Raw genomic sequence first — 21,482 nt, forward strand, 5'->3', positions numbered from 1 at the left:
CACACAGACACTCACACGTGAACGTACACACGCACGAACACACTCGCGCACGTACACAATCTCATGGATGGTTCTTTCAAGCTATGAACTCAACACTTTTCAGCATTAGGAATTTCAAAAAAATATAGAAAGGTAAAAAAAGAAGTCTTTCCACTGGTGTGTGAGGGCCCAGCTGCACCTCCTCATCCAGTGAAATCCTTCATTCTTGGATGCCTTTGCCCCATATACACTTACAGCTCCCAGGCTCTGTGATATATGGGACGCAAAAGGTTTATTTTGTGAAGCCCTTAAAAAAACAGACTTTTCACATTATTGTAACGCATGACATCCAAATTGACATCAGCAGAGTGTTAACATACCTCCCCAGATATTAGGCCGTATTATAAATATACAATGCTCTGGCTGCCTATCTGAAGGCCGAAAGGGGCCAGCACATTTGTATTTCAGGGCAACACCTCAATAATCATCAGTGACTTCACCGTGAACACCAGACGGGAGGATCCGTCCACTGGTTCAGATGCCTACTCCGACCCTTTCATCTGCTTCCATTTAATCCCTTTCACTCCCGGTCCCACCTAGGCAGTCCCAGCCTGGAGGGACAGGGTCATTGGGGACATGTCACTGGCAAATGACCCAATCACGTCTCCAGACACAAAACGCTGACTAAGAGAAAAATAAACAGGGCTGGACCGATGGAGGATTCAGACTCTAAGGCAGCTGGAATCTGCACCGAAGGGATGGGTGTGTGTGTGTGTGGAGGGGTAGGTGGGGGGGAGAGGGCTAGTCAGAGGGGTGAGACGGGGAGGGGGACAGGGTGGGCTGGGGGGGTCGGTTCTGGAACGCTGTTGCAGTTCCACTCGGGAATGATGGAAATATTGAGCGGAGCCAAACCCAGAGTGGAAGGTGTATGGTAATCATGTCGGGGAAGGAATGCCAAATATGTGCGTGAGAACGGAGCAGTGACCTGAGAACTGCAGGAATTATGGGCCAAAATCCCACAGACCCAGAGGAAGCACACACACCCATATCCAACACACACACACATATCATATACTAATAGTGCTCCAGCAAGCAGTCATCCATGCCACATAACATATTCTCAGAATTCAAAGCATGCTTACTATCCCGAACCAAACCTAGAAAGGAATAAAACCAACTGGCACGCCAAATAATCCCCTCCCTCTCCTGGAGGAGCCCGACTGTACAATAACAGAATTTACGCTTTGGTGAGCTCAACTCAACTAGCCAGTGTTTTACTACAAATGCAGGACTGTTCCTCATTTCTAAGCACTTTTTTGGGTCTGATAATTATTTTAGTGTGTCAAACACATGTTCTTCTTTCACGGCCGTGGTGTTTATGAGAATGTGCGTTGACCCTCCCTCTCCTGGAGGAGCCCGACTGTACAATAACAGAATTTACGCTTTGGTGAGCTCAACTCAACTAGCCAGTGTTTTACTACAAATGCAGGACTGTTCCTCATTTCTAAGCACTTTTTTGGGTCTGATAATTATTTTAGTGTGTCAAACACATGTTCTTCTTTCACGGCCGTGGTGTTTATGAGATTGTGCGTTGACCCTAGGGTAACAGGTTGTTCAAACTGAAAGATTGGCTTCCAAACAGCCTGGGCCTCATTCTTCAACGGCCTCATGCGGCGAGCTCTAGGATTGTATTGCGTCGCCCCCTGGTGGTCATCCACGAACAAGACGTACGATTTCGGTGTAACGCGTATACAATTACGCTCGCTGATCTTTCTGGGACCATGACCCCATTATGTAGACAATACGAATAACAGCAAATTAAAAGTGGCTTACTGTTGGTAGGGATATATCTAATCGATAGATATCTATAAGTCTAAGCTTTACACTTGAATAAAATGCACAAAATATGTCTACATTTCACAGTGCAATGGCCATCCCTTATCGTCACTGCCACGCAACTAAAAGATTAACTACTATAAAAAAAGGACGAAACGATAAGAAACTCATGTTACAGTTGACTCAACACTCCACCACTGTCAAGTACTTTATTCACAATAAGGTCATTTTCTTCTTTAAAAAATCATTTTTAATATACAACACAATTTCTGACAAGACAACTCAGTTTACAGCTAAATTTGAGCTCTCGAGTTCCGGCTTCTCTCCTGACCAAAGCAAGCACGTCCATGTTACAGGCCAAGGGAGAGAGGGTGGGAGAGAGAGAGAGAGAGAGAGAGATAGAGTTAAAGAAAGACAAAAAGAGAGAGATAGACACACACGCACTCTCACACACCCACACACAGGCACACACACAAATGGAGTGAGGGACAGATGGAGAGAAGAAGCAGTTAAGAGAGAAGGGAAAAAAAAAACGACACGGTGAGAACTACACTTAGTATGATTTTTTTTTGTACTAAGAACCGACTGATTCAAATAAAATTAGAAAATAGTAATAAAAAAAAAACGGTAAGAAAGTAAAAGAACAAAAAAGAAAAGAAAAAAAGAGCAGAGGTCTTGCCGGGATGCTGTATCCATGGCGACCTCACATGCACGTCTGTCTCTTTGTGTCGCCTCCCCCTTGTGTTTCCGCCATTTCAAAAGTCCACATATAGAAACACGCACACACGCACGCACACTCTCGCGCAAACTTGAGTGCGTGAGCCCTGCCTGCCCCACCACCCACCCATCCATCAGCCGACTCCATGCGGGTGGGCATCCCAGCAGTGGGGGGGGGGGGGGGGGGGGGGGGGGGCAAAGGAGCCAGGTAGGAGGGGGAGAAGGGAAGGGGGGGGGGGGTGGGTGGAGATGGATGGGGCTCAAGGTCGAGAAAGCAGATGGGGAGAAGGATAGGGGGGGAGGGATGGGAAGGGAGAGGGGGAGGAGGCTGGGGCAGGGGGTGCTAGATGCATCTACATGACCCCCCCCCCCCTCCACCACCCCTCCGAGGTTTCAACTTCATCCTCTCCACCACCGCACCCAGTTCACCCCCCTCCCCCCACCTCTTCGTCCTTCCATCTTTTTTTCTTCTCAGAGCCGAGTAAAGAGTCACTGTCTCCCCCATCAGGGCTCCGGGGGGGCCGTCCTCTGTCCAGCTGTGCCGCTGCAGGCGTTGGTGGGGGGGTGTTGGGTGGAGGGGTGAGGGCGGTGGAACATAAGCTTGTGTTTGTGTGAGGACTACACGCCTATAGATCATATCATCTGGGATGTATAGTCATCTGTGATGCGATGTCCATGGAGAGGGGGGGGGGGGGGATGTGTGTGTGGCAGAATCCAAATTAGAAGGCCTCTGCCGTTATGTGGGGGGGGGGGTCTTAACGGTTAATACTGTCATTAAAAAGAGTACTTGGCTGGAGATAAATATGGACCACGATGACAACGTGTTTGTGAGGGGTGGGGAGTGGGGGGGGGGGGGGGGGGTTGGCTCTCCGGGTTGTGTGTGTGCGTGTGTGTGTGTAAAGGTGTGTGTGAAGTAGTGTGTGTGTGTTTGTGTGTGTGTGTGTGTGTGTCTTGTGCGTGCAAACTGGAGACAGGCAAAGGGAAAGATTCCACCCCCTCCCGCCCCCCAACCCAAGTCAGTGGGGGTGGCTGAGGCGGTCGGGGGGGGGGGGGCCGGGTGGCGGACAGAGTGATGACCAGAAGGAGGAAGGAGAAGTGGAGGTGAGCTCCTTTCCGCGACAGACGCACCCAGTCAGCCAATCAGCCCAGGGCTCCTCATAGAAAGGGTGCGATGGCTGGTGGCACCTGGAGAGGGAGAGAGGGAGGGACGGAGGGAGGGAGGGGGGGGTTAGTCACCATCCGGATGCCAGAGCAACAACCCTCCCCCCCTTATTCACCTGCAACAATATATAGGACAATGACCCGTTCTGTGGATTTTTTTATCCAAACATTCTTGCTTGAAGATCAAATGACCTTCTGGTCCACGAGAGACCTGCGTCACCAACACAATTAAACCCAGATTGCTGCTTTGTTCTGTGGACCTGAGAGTACACGAGTTGTAACAACGTCGCTGCAGAGGTTCCCACCAACCAATCACCGTCAGGCAGGAAACCGGTGGCGTGTCTTGAGCCACAATAATATCAATAAAACAAGGCCCCTTTCAGTCGGTTCCGATACATATTGACGACTTTTTCCCATTTTTGTGAATGGGGCAGACTACGTATCACGATGCGGTTTCCTTTTCTACTCATGTCATGTCTGTTTTATTTGGGGCGCAGACACTATAAGGCCCTGTTGTGTGCATCTGAACGTAAGGCCGTTGTAACCATGCAGGCTGCGTCTCTGTGGGTGCGTGGATCGTGTTCAGGACTGAGCAGTAGCTCCACAGCGCCACCCACCTGCTATCTAGAGATGTACGTGTAGGTACGCGAGGGAGATCGTCCCTCCGACTGTCCGTTGGTCGAGACGTTCAGGAAGTCCCAGATCAGGATGGTGTCGTCGTGGGAACTGCTGATGATCTGGAACTCGTCAAACTGCAGGCGGAACACACGGCCCGAGTGCTCCTGGTTCCACACATAGCAGAGGGAGGGAGGGGGGCTCAGTACACGGCAACACGGCGGGCTACGACGCGGGGCCACATGCAGACACTCACCACTAGCGTGCGCAGACAGAGGGTGCTGGCCGGGGCGCGGGGGTCCAGGGCGGCCTGAAGGTCCCACACTTTGATCTTACTGCGGGTAGAACAGACACAACAGGGTCAGACAATGAATCCACAACAAGGCCTTCATCCTTAAGGCCCCCACCCGCTACGACACCAGGCCCCCACCCGCTACGACACCAGGCCCCCACCCGCTACGACACCAGGCCCCCACCCGCTACGACACCAGGCCCCCACCCGCTAAGACACCAGGCCCCCACCCGCTAAGACACCAGGCCCCCACCCGCTAAGACACCAGGCCCCCACCCGCTACGACACCAGGCCCCCACCCGCTACGACACCAGGCCTCCCTCTACTACACCAGGCCTCCCTCTACTACACCAGGCCTCCCACTGCTACACCAGGCCTCCCTCTACTACACCAGGCCTCCCTCTACTACACCAGGCCTCCCACTCCTACACCAGGCCTCCCTCTACTACACCAGGCCTCCCTCTACTACACCAGGCCTCCCTCTACTACACCAGGCCTCCCTCTACTACACCAGGCCTCCCTCTACTACACCAGGCCTCCCACTACGACACCAGGCCTCCCACTACGACACCAGGCCTCCCACTGCTACACCAGGCCTCCCACTACTACACCAGGCCTCCCTCTACTACACCAGGCCTCCCACTGCTACACCAGGCCTCCCACTACGACACTAGGCCTCCCACTACTACACCTCCCTCTACTACACCAGGCCTCCCTCTACTACACCAGGCCTCCCTCTACTACACCAGGCCTCCCTCTACTACACCAGGCCTCCCTCTACTACACCAGGCCTCCCTCTACTACACCAGGCCTCCCTCTACTACACCAGGCCTCCCTCTACTACACCAGGCCTCCCACTAGTAATGCGCAATATAAAAGATATACGATATGAACGATAAGAAAAATGGCCCACGATAGTGATTTTAATTCTATCGCTCTATCACGATAATGCATGTTCATGACGCAATATAATTTTTTTAATTTTTGGTTTGATACGGTTCCATTTCACATTGCAATTTTCGCAACAGTGCCAGAATTTGTCAACAAACCCGCATGTGTGCAAAGAACGTTAAATCATTGGACAAAAGGGTCTGGGGCGGGGTAAAGCATTAAAGGTAAAAAAAAAAGGGGGAGAAAGCACCGGTGAAAGTTAACAATCATGGATATCCAGCGTGATAACAATGATCTGCGGACCGGTCCAACTCCTTCTCCCTCATCCTGACTCAGAATGTGTTAAATGCATCTGCATTTTTATGTATATTTTCCCGCATACATTTTATTTGCTTTTGTCGGACCGTGAAATTGAGTCATGGCTCACATGGAGCACGTTGCTCCATGTGAGCCACGACTCATTTTCACCCGACGATCCGACAACGTTCTGCTAATCTTGGAGTTACCGCTAATCAAACAATAATTCTTATAATGCGCGCGGCCGAGCGGGTACCTGTTACGTCCAAAGAGGCGTATGATTTTTAGAACTTGATCGGACCGAGGTGCGTTCGCTTTCACATCTCAATCGAACCGCACTAGGGTTCGTTTTGAAGCGAACCGAGACCACCTCTCCGGCTGGGTCTCGGACCGGCAGTTTGGTCCGTTCCCGAGTTTCATGGTTCGTATTCGCAACAGCCCAGAATGTCCGCAACAAGGGACCGATCTCGTTAAGTGTTATAAATATAATAAAGAATTTTATTTATCTGCAACATTATGTTGAATGATTACAGTGTTGCACAATAAATGTTCTCAAAACGACATACTATATTTCTCTTTTTTATTTAAATAGATTAAGCAGTTTGGCTTTCCTTAGGGTCTATGTAACCTTTTCTGAAATGGTTATTTTATGATTTTTATATCGTGATATATCGTTATCGCAAGAGGCTGCAATGTAAATCGCAATACGGATTTTAGGCCATTTCACCCATCCCTACCTCCCACTACTACACCAGGCCTCCCACTGCTACACCAGGCCTCCCACTGCTACACCAGGCCTCCCACTACGACACCAGGCCTCCCACTACGACACCAGGCCTCCCACTACGACACCAGGCCTCCCACTACTACACCAGGCCTCCCACTGCTACACCAGGCCTCCCACTACGACACCAGGCCTCCCACTACTACACCAGGCCTCCCACTGCTACACCAGGCCTCCCACTACGACACTAGGCCTCCCACTAGTAATGCGCAATATAAAATATATACGATATGAACGATAAAAAAATTGGCCTATGATAGTGATTTTAATTCTATCGCTCTATCACGATAATGCATGTTGACGCAAAATAAAAAAAGAAAATTTGGTTTGGTACGGTTCCATTTCACATTGCAGTTTTCGCAAGAGTTCCAGAATTTGTCAACAAACCCGCATGTGTGCAAAGAACGTCAAATCATTGAACGCTAAATCATGTTCAATCTGGGGCGGGGTAAAGCATTAATGGTAAAAAAAAAAAAGGGGGAGAAAGCGCCGGTGAAAGTTAACAATCATGGATATCCAGCGTGATAACATTGATCTGCGGACCGGTCCAACTCCTTCTCCCTCAACTGACTCATGTATATTTTCCAGCATACTTTTTATTTGCTTTTGTCGGACCGTCGGGTGAAATTGAGTCGTGGCTCACATGGAGCAAAGAGGAGACAGAATGTCTTTTGGATATCGGACTCAACTATCCAATAGACGTTCCGTCTCCTCTTTGCTCCATGTTGAGCCACGACTCATTTTCACCCGACCGTCCGACAACGTTCTGCTAATCTTGGAGTTACCGCTAATCAAACAATAATTCTTATAATGCGTGCGACCGAGCGGGTGCCCGTTACGTCCAAAGAGAGGCGTATGATTTTTAGAACTTGATCGGACCGAGGTGCGTTCGCTTTCACATCTCAAGCGAACCGCCTCAGGGTCCGTGACCACCTCTCCGGCTGGGTCTCGGACCGGCAGTTTGGTCCGTTCCCGAGTTTCATCGTTCGTATTCGCAACAGCCCAGAATGTCCGCACCAAGGGACCGATCTCGTTTAGTGCGCACTAAACACGGGAATCAATTCAAAAAGACTAAATCTGTATCAAATAGACAAGCAACGGCTTGGCTGTTCCGCTTTCACACTATGGAACACAACCTTCGTTTGATCGATAAAAAATATCACGTGAACGACAAAATTCTTAACAATCAATGATTGATCATCAATTAATCATACCCATCCCTAATTGTCATTACAGTGTCTGTTCCTTATCTAAAAAGAGACCAGTTTTTCCTGTTCTCTGCATCTTGGGTGGCATTTAAGAACCAAGGACTTAAACCAAGTGTAGTGCCTTTTAGAATGGTTTGCACTAAAAGAAAGAAACCCAATACTTGACGCTTTTTCTTTGTTAAAGTCTCTGCAGCTATTGTGCTTGAATTTTATTTACCTGCAACATTATGTTGAATGATTACAGTGTTGCACAATAAATGTTCTCAAAACGACATACTATATTTCTCTTTTTTTTTTTTAATACATTTAGCAGTTTGGCTTTCCTTAGGGTCTATGTAACCTTTTCTGAAATGGTTATTTTATGATTTTTATATCGTGATATATATTGTTATCGCAAGAAGCTGCAATGTATATCGCAATATGGATTTTAGGCCATTTCGCCCATCCCTACCTCCAACTATTACACTGTGCCTCCCACTGCGACGCAAGGCCTCCCACTGCGACGCAAGGCCTCCCACTACTATACTATGCATCCAACTAATATACTAGGCCTCCACCTGTTACAACATCAGGCCTCCAAAAGTACAGTACACTATTCAGCCACTAGTGTTGGAAATGGCAATTTTAATCACTTCTTATAATCAAGGTGGCAGATTAAGAGTGTTGTTCAGGAAATACGAGATACAAACTTTGCCAACTTGCCCATGCCAAACATTATCGTGTTTGGCAAGTAGCTATCTATGGTTCATTAAGGAGGTACTTTATTTATTTTCAACCTTTGGATTGACTTTGAATGGATACAAGAGTGTTCCTGGAGACCGCCCTTTGGGTTAGCACTGGCTTTAAGGGGGTGACTCTAAGGGGGACCCCACCCACGTACCCGTCGTAGGCTCCGCTGACGATCCTCTTGTTGTCAAAGCGGATGCAGCGCACCAGCTCTTCGTGCCCCTCCAGCACACGCAAACATGCGCCGCACTCGATGTCCCATAACCTGTGACGGACGGGGGACGTTAAGCACACACACGCGTTCATATTCCCGTTTCCTAAATCCTCTTACTCCCGACCCCAGCGGTCGCTGCTCCGGACCTACCTGATGGTGTTGTCGGACGAGCCGCTGACCACCAGCCGGTCCCGGTACTGCAGACACGCGATCCCTCGCTTGTGGCCGTTGAGCGTGCGCACAAACTCACAGGTGCTGGTGCTCCACACCTACAGAGACCGAGAGGAGCCGCGAGTGTGAGTCACACGCCGACGTCATTAACACACACGCTATGGAATGAGGGCGCGGCGACAGCGAGAGGACGTGTCATGTTGAATCACAGGTGTGATCTCAGGGACAGCCAATCAGATTATGGCTGTGGACTTCCGAATGAAAGTGGTTGAGCCACTTGTGGTTGGAATAAGAGGAACTACTTAAACAAACAAACAAACATTAATCCTGACACGGCTACAACCAGATAATGCGTCAATCTTTATTGGGAGGTTTATCTTTCATTTTACGACTCCGAAACCCGATGATGACGTTTATCAAACGTACCGCCCTACCGGACGAGACCAACCTTGCCGGGAGCCCGGGTGATGTGGAGAACAGACCAACAAACAAACAGACTGAAACATAAATCCATCCGGTAGAGACGGACTGAATGATTCAGGAAATGGTACCCCTGCCATCAGCTAATGTTGGACAGATTTTACTATTTGGCAGATTAAATAATTCAGGGTAACATATTAAAACCCTCTCCTGGCCGGTGGAGATTCCACTCGGGTACAGCATCTGAAATAATCCCCTCCAGAGTTTGGTCTATTGACCCAAACGTCAAAACATTAAGGAGTTTGTTTTGGACCCCGGCCCTCACCCTCGGCCCCCCCCCCCCCCCCCTCACCTTGATGGTCCGGTCCCCCGAGGCCGACACGATGTACTTGTCGTCGAAGTCAACCACGTTGACGGCGGCGCGGTGGCCAACCAGCACGCGGCGCAGGCTGATGTCGGTGGGCGACGCCATGTCCCACACGGCGATGGAGCGGTCCTTGGAGCACGTGACCATCAGGCCGTTGGCGAAGCGCAGGTGAAGCACCGCCTCGTTGTGGTGGATGAGCGTGTTGAGCACCTCCCCCGACGTCACCTCCCACACCCTGGGGGGAGGAGGGGGAGAAGGAGGAGGAGGAGGAGAAGATGAGGATGGGGAGGGAGAGGAAGAAAACAAAGATTGAGAGAGTGGGTGGAAAGGACAAATTCATAGCATCAATTACGGCAAAGAAACACTTTAGCCTCTTGCTTGTACATAATCTTATCTCTCCATGAGAAGGACAGTCATTTATGACGGGCTGTCCAGTACTTCAACAACGTAAACCGTTTACCTGGGAAGTGTCCGTCCATGCTAAGTGCATATCTGATGTGATCATACCATTATGTATTGGTGGGATAGTATTGGTATCCTGCGATAATTATTATTGCTTTCTGCAATAGTGATTAGAATCCAAGCCATTACTGGACAGTGCACTGAACAGCTACAGATATTGTGGAGACATTGTAAACCCCACATGGATTTTGTTTTTATGAAAAGTTATTAAATATTCTCCTAGCCAAATTTTACCTTGAACACAACCGTTATCGTGTTTGGCAAGTAGCTATGTTATGGTCATCGATATGGTTATTTATGCACTTTTAGATTGTACTTTGGATTGCGAATCTTTCTGGAGAACATTCAACATCTACACTTCTACCATCTACACTTGGATCTGACGGAAGGACGGTACAACGTGCTGTTGTGTCCGTGGAACCAGCGCTCAGCGAGAGCTACCGCATTAGCTTTATTCTGGTCAAACCAAGCAGAAGCTCACCCACTCGAGTCCCAGAATAGCGCATCGACAGATCTGGCTTCTTTCCAATACAAACAACATACACCCTTATGATTAGCATGGAAAGATATGCAGGGTGACAAGAGCTACATCTCACTCACTTTGTATTGCCTGCTCCCTCACAGACTATTATTTCCCAGTGAGAATTCGAGCGGTACAATTCATTAACGACGTTCCCTCTACGACGGTCGGCCCGTGGTACGAGTGACACCACAGCCTGATCACTTCAGTGTGTGTACATCAAACCACGAGTCCTCAAGTTGTTTAGACCAGGTCTCATTCATAATGGGGGGGGGGGGGGGGGGGGGGGCGTTGGTCCATACCTGACGGTGGAGTCCGAGGAGCCCGTTACGATGACCCTCTCGTCGTACTGTAGGCACAAGACGGAACCCGTGTGTCCCGTCAGTATCTTCAGACACTCCAGGGACTGCTTATCCCATATCTGCAAGGTGGAGAGGAGGGGACGTAACAGAAGGTGTTATTATATTAGGGTTAACATGGAATGAGAGTGTGAGCAGAATAAAAGGTGTTATTATATTAGGGGTCACATATTGGGTGAGATGGTGAAGATACTAAGGGCGTCATTATATTAGGGTTAACATATGGAGTGAGAGGGTGAAGATATTAAAGGTGTCATTTTATTAGGGTTAACATATGAAGTGACAGAGGGAACATGTTAAAGGGTTTATGTATTAGGGTTCACATGTTAAAGGGGTTATTATACGAGGGTTCACACGTGGGGGGAAGGAGTGAAGATATTAAAGGGGTTATTATTTTAGGGTCACATGTGGCGAGAGACCATATTAAAAGGCGTTATTCAATTAGAGTTAACATGGAGTGAAGATATTAAAGGTGTCATTATATTAGGGTTAACATGGATGAGAGGAGTGAACATATTAAAAGGTATCAAGATATTAGGGATAACATAAAGTAAACATATTAAAAAGGGGTTATTATATAAGGGTTAACATAAAGTTAACATTAAAATGGTTTTTTTATATTAGGGTTAACATAAAGTCAACATATTAAAATGGGGTTATTATACTAGGGTTAACATATTGTGGGAGAGGAAGAGGAGTAAGTAGGATGGGACAGTGATCAAAGCAAAGGAAGGAGAGCGGTTTTAAAAGTGGTCTGAGGTTCATACATCACATTTGGGTCATTCCTCGCACAGCATGTTCTAACCGATGTAATGCTCTCGCTTCATTTAGCCTCCTCGCCCGCTACACTGAGCATTACATCCACGCACAAAAGCACTACGGGCATGTTGGGCAAGGCATCAGAGCCTGGCCACCTCGCCCTCACCCCCCACATTCTCCCCGGAACACATCTCCCCTATCGTCTGATCTCCTACTTTACCAGACCCAACTACCTAGACCTACCTCCCACACAATGGCATCCCTTGTTTCACTTGTTCTGCTTCTGTTTGCCTGGAGTAGGGGGGTTATACCACCAAACAAGTCTGTACAGGTAGCGTGACCAAGTACTCGTCATCGGGCTATTAGTCAGTCCAGCTCGGTTCAATATGAACCGAGTAGTTACAGCTGTAATAGAGTAGCTTTGTCGTACTTCTACCTTGAGCTTTTATTATTAAAAATCAATGCAAAGAGACTTTCCGAGACCGGCGCCAGACAGGGAGGTCTGGGTGGTATGAAGTCCAACTGAACGCTGGTAATCCTGCTCTGTAGTCCTAACCCCCTACCAAGACGGACCCCAGCGCCGCCCACGGCAGTAGCTCTCAGACGATAAGCCCACGCTGGGCCTGGGACTTAACAGAGAAATAGACTCAACACAGCCCACAGACTGAGATAAAGAGAGAAGAGAGAGAGGGGGGAGGGCTGTGCACAGCACTGGGAATAAACGCAAGCCAAACGTGCGTTCAGTCCCGGGTCGATAAACGTCAAAGTGATCACTTTCTCCCCCCCCCCCCCCCCCCCTCCTTGTCCTCTGCAGCCACAGATCAGAGGTTGCGCTGCGCCGAAGGGTGTACCTTGATGGAATTGTCCCTAAGGCCGCTGATGATCTTGTCGTCATCGTACTGCAGGCAGTAGACCCCTTTACTGTTCTCGGAGCGACACTGGATCCTCTGCAGGTTGTGTCTGCCGCACCGCCAGTTCGCCTCGATGGTCTGGGGAGCGAGGGAGAGAGACAGGGAGGGAGACAGGGAGGGAGGGAGGGGAGAATATTAGTCAGCACTTAAGGGAAGTCAGTGAGTGTACCGTGTCTGAGCGATGTATTGTGGTGCTGTTGCAGCCTGCGGCAAGGCTCTGTGATTGACAGGATATGGTGGTGTCGACGGTTGGAAGCAAGGCCCAGGGCCACGTGTGAGGTAGGGGGGGTTTGCAGGAGTACTGGAATAGCATTACTCATCGCGGGGGCTAATAACTTGGTTTTATTTATTAATAGCCTGTAATCAAGCTGCATGAGAAAGCGGTAAGGACACATTGAAGGACCAGGAATGCAGGCCTGGCTACTGGGACAGCAGCCTGTTGGGTCAGCCTTCGACTGGATGTTGGAGCAGCTGTGCTCGTGAAATCTATGGTCCAATCCTTAGTGTATTCTTTTTTTAATATAAAACGGTTTAAAAGAGAAAAGAAGACGCTAGTCTTAGGCAATGCTTAAAAAACAGATTCTAGGAAGATGATTCCCATGCAAGAAGATCTAGCACTATGACCTAAATATCTCTATTTACCATTCAGGAACAACTGGTACTTAAAACACACAACCTGGTTGGTTCTTACTTTTTCACTGTAACTATCGCTTCTGTTTAAAATGCTTTGAAGTCAAACTGAAGTGGCTTAAGCACCATCCACCCAGAGCTGCTCAGTTAACCCCAGGATTCTACCTCCTATAAAGAGGGCTGGCGTGGAGGAATCGACAGGGCTGTAGGTTCAAGGTGGGTGGAGGACATCAAGCCAGGACACCATGTGTGTGGCTTACCTCTATGTCTTGGATGATCTTGGGGTATAGGGAGTGGTAGTACGAGTTGGGGGGGACTTCTGTAGTGCGATTTTTGAAGAGGTACTTCTCCCTGCAGGGTGAGGGCAAACGCAACATTGCTTGAGACAAGCAGAGGGAGCGAAACGAAACACAAAGACCCGTTATCTTAACAACGGAGGAGAGAGGTGGCTTATTATGAAACGCTGGTACAGTTCAGAACAGACTGAAAACTAAATATTTCTGTCTCCATCCCCTTTGCTCTGCCTTTGTTCATTTTTTGGTCTGGCTCCTCGCAGGCCCAACACTGTAATTACTGTTAATCTAGTTCAACCCTTTGGCAATATTATCATTCTGCTAAATATATATTTTGTTTTATAGAATCTACTCTAATTTACAATTTAAAGAAACTGAACATATTTGGTAGAACTGTCTTTAATGTTGATAAAATACAATACTTGTATACTGTACGGTGTACTGTAGTTATTGCTATATTATATTCCATATTGCAGTAGTTATTTAAGGCCCCATTTCCAGTGATCCCTAGATAGGAATGTTTCAGGAGGATTATAAAGTTTAATAATTCCTTGAATTAGATCATAAAAAGTCCCATCTGAATCCTTTTGTGGGTTGAGCAACAACTTCAAGCACACAAATGAAACAACCTTTGCCTGCTCAGAAACAGTAGGCGCTACATTCTGTGTATTGAGCAACCCCAAGTCTAGCGGCAACATAGTATGTTGCAAAGCCTCCCGCTGTAAAACAAACATCCTCCGTTCTCTGTCACAATGAACCTCTCCCCTCTCCCTCCCTCCCTAAGGCAGACCCCATCCTCACCACTGGTGTCTCTCGGACAGCCCCTTCCACAGGGGGTCGGTGCGGACCATGCGTTCGATCAGCTTCTTCCAGAGCATGCCCTCCGAGATGACCCGCTGCCACTCCTTGCACACCAGCTCCGCAGAGCACAGCGAGCGGGCGTCCAGGAAGGACAGGATGTTCTCCGCTATGTGGTCCAGGCCCTGGGCTGCAGAGGGGGAGAAGAGAGGGCGATGTTCTCAGTCTGAAGGCGATGGGATAGTTTGAGGCGTGTTTGTGTGGTAAAGATTTCACTCATCAACTCATTAAAACGTGTCAATGCAACAAGCATTAACTAACAATAAGCCAACAGTTAATTAACTTGACTAATGGCCTAGTAATTATTTACTAATGATGTCTCGTTCACAAAGTGTTGATGTTTACCAATGGTGTTAATGTTTACCAATGTTGTTCATGTTTACCAATGGTGAACCCATGTTACTAACTTAAAATTATATACATTAATAGGGTTAGAGTGTACCCAAACCTTACCTCTAACCCTTACCCCTTTGCTGATGAAATTACTTTCACTGCAATAATTGATTTTATTTAACGATTCATTAATTTAGTTAGCGTATATGCAGTCGGCAATCACTGTAGAGCTAGCTTTTTGAAGAGAATAGTAACAAAGTGAACTAAAATATTACCACGTCACCACATTTGGCCCAGGCGCATTCATCAAAACTTCCAGTCTAACAATATTTGCATGAAAATTGTAGGCAAGATTTCAAAAGAGTAATATTTCTAATAATATAAGTTTCTAAATTTAATATACAAGATGAAAAGGTGTCAAATGTGCTTCTTTTTAACAGTTTTACATACCCTTCAGACAAACAGTCAACCCAGGCAGGCTCAGGTTGACTACCCCTAGATGCTGTACGATAGTAACCTAGTAGTTGTGTCATTCGGGCTTGCACAACATAACAAAATTAAAACGTTGCACGCCGACTCACAGCTTCAATCTACAATAACATTCATCATTCTCCAATGAGTCAAGCGGAGTGGAGCGGTGGTTTCCACGGCAACAGCCCCCCGGAGTGACATATGGGTCCCGAAATGTGGTTCCATGACTGGATGACTCCACAAACATTACACACACACACGTGGCCTCAGAACGTGTGCTCAGACCCCGCTCACACCTGTATTTTTAGCCGCCTGGTTGTGGTTGCATCACCCCTGGGTAGAGCTGCGATGCCAACTGTGACGACCCCTCCATGATGCACCTCCATACAGTGCGGGTCGGTTTCCTCATCCGCATAACTAGACTACTACACACCTACTGTGTCTGTGTCCGTGTCTTTCCGTGTGAGTGTGTGCATGCGCGTGTACCTGGCAGCGCTGTGATGAAGTCCCTCTGCAGCATGGGTTTGAGGTAGGAGTTGATGTGGCCGTGCTGGTAGTGACACATGCGGGAGATCAGGTGCTCCACGAACTCCACCTGGTCTGCCTCCGACCACTGGTCAAACAGGACGATGCAGTGCTCCTTGTCCTTGTCATAGTTGCCCTCAGACGGCCGCTTGCGGGAGCCCGTCACCGGCCCGTTACTGATCTGGGGGAGCAGAGAGGAGGAACGAGGGGTAAAGCTAGCGCCGGGCGTAATGTTGTGGAAGCGCTTAATAACAATACATTGATTCAAGGGTAAGCATCATCACTTTGTTTTATGGACTACATTAATGAGCAAGCGAAAATAAATGGGATATAACCTCAAAATGTTCACATTTTGAACAATTTCCTATAAAAAGCCAGAGATGAAACAAAAACGAAATAATGCTTTAAAATGAATGAAATTTAAATGAATGGTAAAAGTGTAATGTAAATACAATGACATTCAATATACATTTTAATTTTCTCTTTACATTCAAAGAGATTAATTTCCTTTTCAAATCTCTTCAACAACACATGGTCAAGGACATGTGGGGCATTCCAGTGATACGTTCACCACATGAATACATCCCTGGTGGCTGAGCAGTAGATAGGGGTACTCAAGGTAGGCTATCTGAATAAAATAAACATTTAATAGCGCAGCCGCTGGCTCATTACACACGGTCGCATACTGCCCCAAAGCCAGGTATCCCACCATTACAGTGGAGGCGGGGACAATGCTACGAAGCGCTGATGAGTGCCCGTGAACCCACGACCTCTACACTCGCTCACCTTGAGAACGGTGTTCTTCTTTGGCGACAGGTCGTCTACGAGGGTCTGTGAGTCCATGCCCGTGTTCTGCAGAAAGGGGGACAGAGCAGAGGGGACCACTGGGGCGTTAGTATAGGGACAGCTGGTGGGCTGCGGGTCCCGGGTCAAAGCCACCGGAGCAGCCAGGTAGGCAGCGACGTGTGCGTGGGCAGCACCACAGACAAACACTTGCAAAATAATGAAGCCAACACGACCTATAGGGCCTTTTTTTGCAGAATCGTTCTGGCGACTGCATGTGCGTGTACGCAGAAGGCCACGCGCACATGAAGTAGACCAGGCGGACTGGGGCACTACGAACGCAAAGAGACTTTGTGTGAGCTCGTGTCTGTGATGCAGGTGGAGTAGAGTCTGGACAGGAAATTAAAGATCACAGCACCTTGGGCACATCGGTGCAAGGGCAGCAGAAGAGGCTTCCCTGTAATGAAACCACATCTGATGTGTGGAGTGCATGCAGAGTCGATGGGAGGAGGCAGCGACACTCCGTACTTCACCTGGTTCCACTGCTTTATGGGCATGATTGAATAAGACGGGACTGAATTGTCAATTGGTAAAGCTAAATAGAAACAGCTTGAATGGTCTGCGTCCAGTAAAATAGTAGTCATGCATATAAAAAAAGGACTTGAACGTCAACGCCACGGTTTACATTTATTATTACTCAATGCGATTTTCAATATTTGCACCAAATACTGCAGCAATTCCAAAACCTAATCTTGGCACAGATGTGTGCCTCATAAACGCAAGCAAAATGTGCTCCTCACCATCATGGAGAACTATTTGAATACGTCAATTAATTACTTTAATATGTCATGTGTATAATACATATTTAGGGCAACAGTGGCATTTCTTCAAATGCTGTTGGTTGTAATTAGGGTCTAAGGATACCCTGGAGGGCTGACGAGGAAGGTCAGCTCCTCATTAGCCACCATCTGAATGCCTCATTGTGCTCCAAAGAATAACCCACTATTACGAGGATCTCTTTAAGCCTCAGATACATTACCCACCACAATGCAACAGCAACCGCTCAAGCTAATTAGAACGGAAACACATGACAACGACTCAAGAAACGCCTGAAGTTGGGCTTCTAATTTGGTCTATATCCGGATACACATTGCAGGTACTCGTTTGAGATGGTCACAAATTTGACTCAAGTATTTCTGCGTTCTTTGGGTCCTTGGGACATGTTGGGCTGAATTGGGGGATCAAATATGGAATTTGAGCTTTCAAATGCCAGTGAGACCACTTGCAAGCACTTGGTTACAAGAAATACATGTCCTTTCAATTTGAATTAACCCACCTAAATATCAAATTTGCTGCCATTTATTTAATGTCGTCATTTTTAATACGCAACTTTATTTGTGGTTCAACTGTGCCGACAGCCATATCAGGCCATTATCTTGCTACTTTTGTGGTCCGAAACTTTCATTCCATATTGCCTATCCGACACTGCATGCATACAGGACCCCCAGCTGGGATGACACAGCCAAGGTCCCAAAAGAAAAGTTTCAGCAGGCAAAATGGTAAGAACAGAAGCTTGACCGTCCCCATTCAACAGACAACCTTCTGGTGCTTCCCAAGCAATAAGAGATAACATGGGCCGTGAACAACGTCGCTGAGGGCCGATAAAGATCCACAGCCGTGGTTGTCATCCTCCCTCACACACAGTGCAGACTGGAGAAGCTTACTGGTTTTTGGTTCACATGCCGAGTGGGGCAAGACCGAAAGACATACAAAAAGGACAGACAGACAGGCAAGCAGACAGACAAGCAAGCATGGGGCCTCTCAAGAGTAAACCACCCACTTAAGCCCACACACCTGCAGGTAGAAGGAAACAAAACGGCTCGTCAACAGGTGGCCAATCTGTGGTACCCCCAATATCCTCTTGCCATTACCCTTAATGACCGAGGCTTTATTCCAAATGTATTTGAACTAATCTGCCAATGGAAAAATTCCTTCTGCCCATCCACTCCCGTGTCAAGTGTGGGCGACCAAGGAAGGCTTTGGAGGGGGGCCATGAAGGGGATAAAGGGAGGGAGGGCGGGGCAGCAGAATTTTAAGAGGAAAGAGGCAGAACCTGGTTGTGAGCCCGGGTGGAGGGGATGCACTGCAGGCACCTGAGTGCACACAAACTCTCAGCCACCGAGGAGCAGCACCGCCATTGAGAGCCAAGTACAGAGCACTGTGTGAGAGAGAGGGAGGGAGGGAGGGAGGGAGGGAGAGGAGGACGAGAAGTAGGAGGTACAGAGTATGAGAGGAGGAGGAGAAGAAAGAAAAGAACAGAGGCAACAGACCAGGGGGTGTGGAAAAAGAATGATGGAGGGAGGGAGTTGGTGGGAATTGGGGCAACAAGACCCATCGAATATCAAAATAAGGACGTTTCAAACCAGGAGAAGGTTTGGTGGGGTTGTGGGGTTTGATTGGGTTGTGGGGTTTGATTAGACACATGAAACACAAAAAAGTGGTGTGTGTAACCATTAAGGGTTAGGGGAGAGGGGGAGGTGGTGGGAAAGGGGGAAATCAGTATTAAAGCTTCACAGATTGGCACAGTGAGTGTAGGGACACACAATGTCACACACAAAGTGAACTGGTGCACAGAATGTGTACACAGATGCATTATTAAGATATGATGCGATGAGGGATATGTGGAATAAGAGGAAAGGGTAATATATGATTTTTGAAATTTTCCATTTCGACAGATACCCCATCCATCTATCCCACATATCACCAATCAAATGAGTAGTTAGTGACTAACACTGGGGATGAGGGAAAGAATCCATGCACATAAACTAATACACTGACAGACAGACACTTAAATGTCAATCATGTAGTGAAATAATTGTTATGAATGTAGTTTTTACCATGTTTTGTTGACCACACATAACACTATGCCTTTTGGTTTTTAGGTTATATTGCAACCATTAAAATGAAGCACCTGCCGTTATAAGAAGGACTAGGGGATGAAGTAATATCCAATTCAATTTAGTATAAGAAACATGAGAAACCACATACCTTTAAAGTAATTGGCTTAAGGGAACACATTTTAAAAATAATAATAATAATGAACTATATAGAAGCTCTAGCACACCTTGCAATTAATATATTTCCTATGTAAATTCACAGTTCTGTAAGTCCTTCTAGTACTTGGCATTTACTAAAATTCCATTTAAAAAATATATAAATATGAAAGGTTATCCTAAATAGTTAAGGGCCCAATGTCTTGCATATTGCAAAAATGTGGATACACCGAGGCCTGGATCGATTGGGACCAGATTCTGTGCAAGTTGTGCACCAAGTATTCTCTACCAAGTCTTCTCTAATAAAATAGTTGGCCGTCCGGTTAGTCATCAAATAACAAATAATATGTTAATATTATACTTGGACCCATTCGTATTCAATGACCGATTATAATGCGGATGCTTTGGATAGCTCGTAGATAAACGGGTTATTATTGTTGACGCTAACGGATTAGCTACTGGCTAACACGGATCAACAACCGGCAGCATTTCAAAAGATTCATTTCATAGTAGGATCTGTTTACACGACATACGGGTCTAGTTTTGGACATCATGACTGTCAGTCGAGGGGCTATGAAGCTACCTGCTAATCACGACAATGCTATGCTACATACCCAGCAGCCACACACTTCCTTCTACGCACTTTCTAAAATATAAACACAAAAGCGTCCACCCCCCTACAGCGGACAACAACACATTTAAATACCAACGACCATTCAACGAGACTATTTAAAAATGTTACACCAAGTCCAGTCAACGGGCTGCGGGGTAAGGAATAATAACAGTGCCTGCTTAAAATGTGAGCGGATGATCGCCACCTAGCCTGTGTGTGCTAGCTGGCAGGCTAGAAGGCAGGGCCCCGCTCCCAGTGGCGCAGCGTCACCGCAGTGGACGCTTCCCCGAGAAGCCTCCGCTCTCCGCCGCCGACGACGACGGACGACGGCTCTTCAGTCACTCGCCGCTGCGCTGGTTGAACATTATTTTTCACACTATCGGAAAAGGTAGAAATCCCACACGAGGCGTTTTGGAATCACCGAAGCTGTCGGACTTCCAACAGGACGTTTAACGCGTTAAACAAAACGCCTCGGTAATCCAGAGGCCCTTCCTCTAAATGTCTGGTTCCCCCCTCCTTTCTCCTCCACTACAGCCTACGAGCAGCTTTAGCTCATTCTCGGCGTCGAGTACAAACACCGTCCCACTTTTAATTTATACCATTAATAAAAACATAGGATTTTTCGGAGAAACATACACACAAACCTCACCATTAATTCCAACGTTTTGTCCTCCATCTCCGGCTCCATGTTGACGATTCCCCCCCGAAACTCGCTCTGAAAATGGAAACCCAACCCTGCGTCGGCCGCCCGCAAAGGCAGAGACGTCATTTAGTTCGCCCAGCAGCCACACAGCCTGGCAGTGTCAGAGGGGTGGGTGGGGGGAGGGCACCGCCCACAGAACGAACAACGCGCTGATTGGTGGGATTGTGGTCAAAGAGGGCTTCGCTTTGTGAATATGTCTGCTGTTCATTGGCTTAGCGCAGTTTCAAGGCTTCCCCGGTGACTCCCCCAAACAACGGGGCAAATGGGTGAAGATGCTGTTGCTATCCTGAAGAGGAATACGCCAAGGCAGGATCAATCATCCGCATAGGTTTGCTGTGATGCTATAGGATGTGAGGTGTTCAATTTGTAGAACCGAGGTTTATCAATCCAAAATTTGAATACTAGCCCTGTGTGTTGCAATGCATATGGCCCTTAAATGTGTTATGGGTAAAAATGGGTCTTCCCGGTCCAGCCAATTGCCTTCGTTCAATTATTAGCATTGGCAGGTACACAGAGTGATAACCGAAACGA

At 47.6% G+C, this 21,482-nt stretch overlaps 1 protein-coding gene across 4 annotated transcripts; it reads right to left on the reverse strand.

Annotated features, from left to right (window-relative positions):
* Positions 1-1,982: 1,982 nt before the first annotated feature.
* On the reverse strand, positions 1,983-21,107 carry LOC115552027 (F-box/WD repeat-containing protein 11). Of its 4 annotated transcripts, none has more exons than XM_030367725.1 (13): positions 20,898-21,107; positions 16,586-16,651; positions 15,761-15,980; positions 14,414-14,600; positions 13,580-13,670; positions 12,630-12,767; positions 10,963-11,081; positions 9,664-9,913; positions 8,871-8,989; positions 8,661-8,771; positions 4,565-4,643; positions 4,311-4,475; positions 1,983-3,717 (listed from the first exon to the last, which is right to left on the reverse strand). In XM_030367725.1, exons 1-12 carry the CDS (start codon positions 21,015-21,017, stop codon positions 4,314-4,316), a joined length of 1,662 nt encoding a protein of 553 aa, XP_030223585.1. In that variant the 5' UTR covers positions 21,018-21,107; the 3' UTR covers positions 1,983-3,717; positions 4,311-4,313. The 4 variants fall into 4 exon arrangements, with proteins under 4 accessions (XP_030223585.1, XP_030223584.1, XP_030223589.1 ...); XM_030367724.1 differs by having other exon boundaries at positions 15,761-15,989; positions 20,898-21,055; XM_030367729.1 differs by lacking the exon at positions 20,898-21,107 and adding an exon at positions 20,454-20,692.
* Between the last annotated feature and the right edge of the window lie 375 nt (positions 21,108-21,482).

This window comes from Gadus morhua, chromosome 10 (genome assembly GCF_902167405.1).
Source record: "Gadus morhua chromosome 10, gadMor3.0, whole genome shotgun sequence".
Taxonomy (NCBI): Eukaryota; Metazoa; Chordata; class Actinopteri; order Gadiformes; family Gadidae; genus Gadus; species Gadus morhua.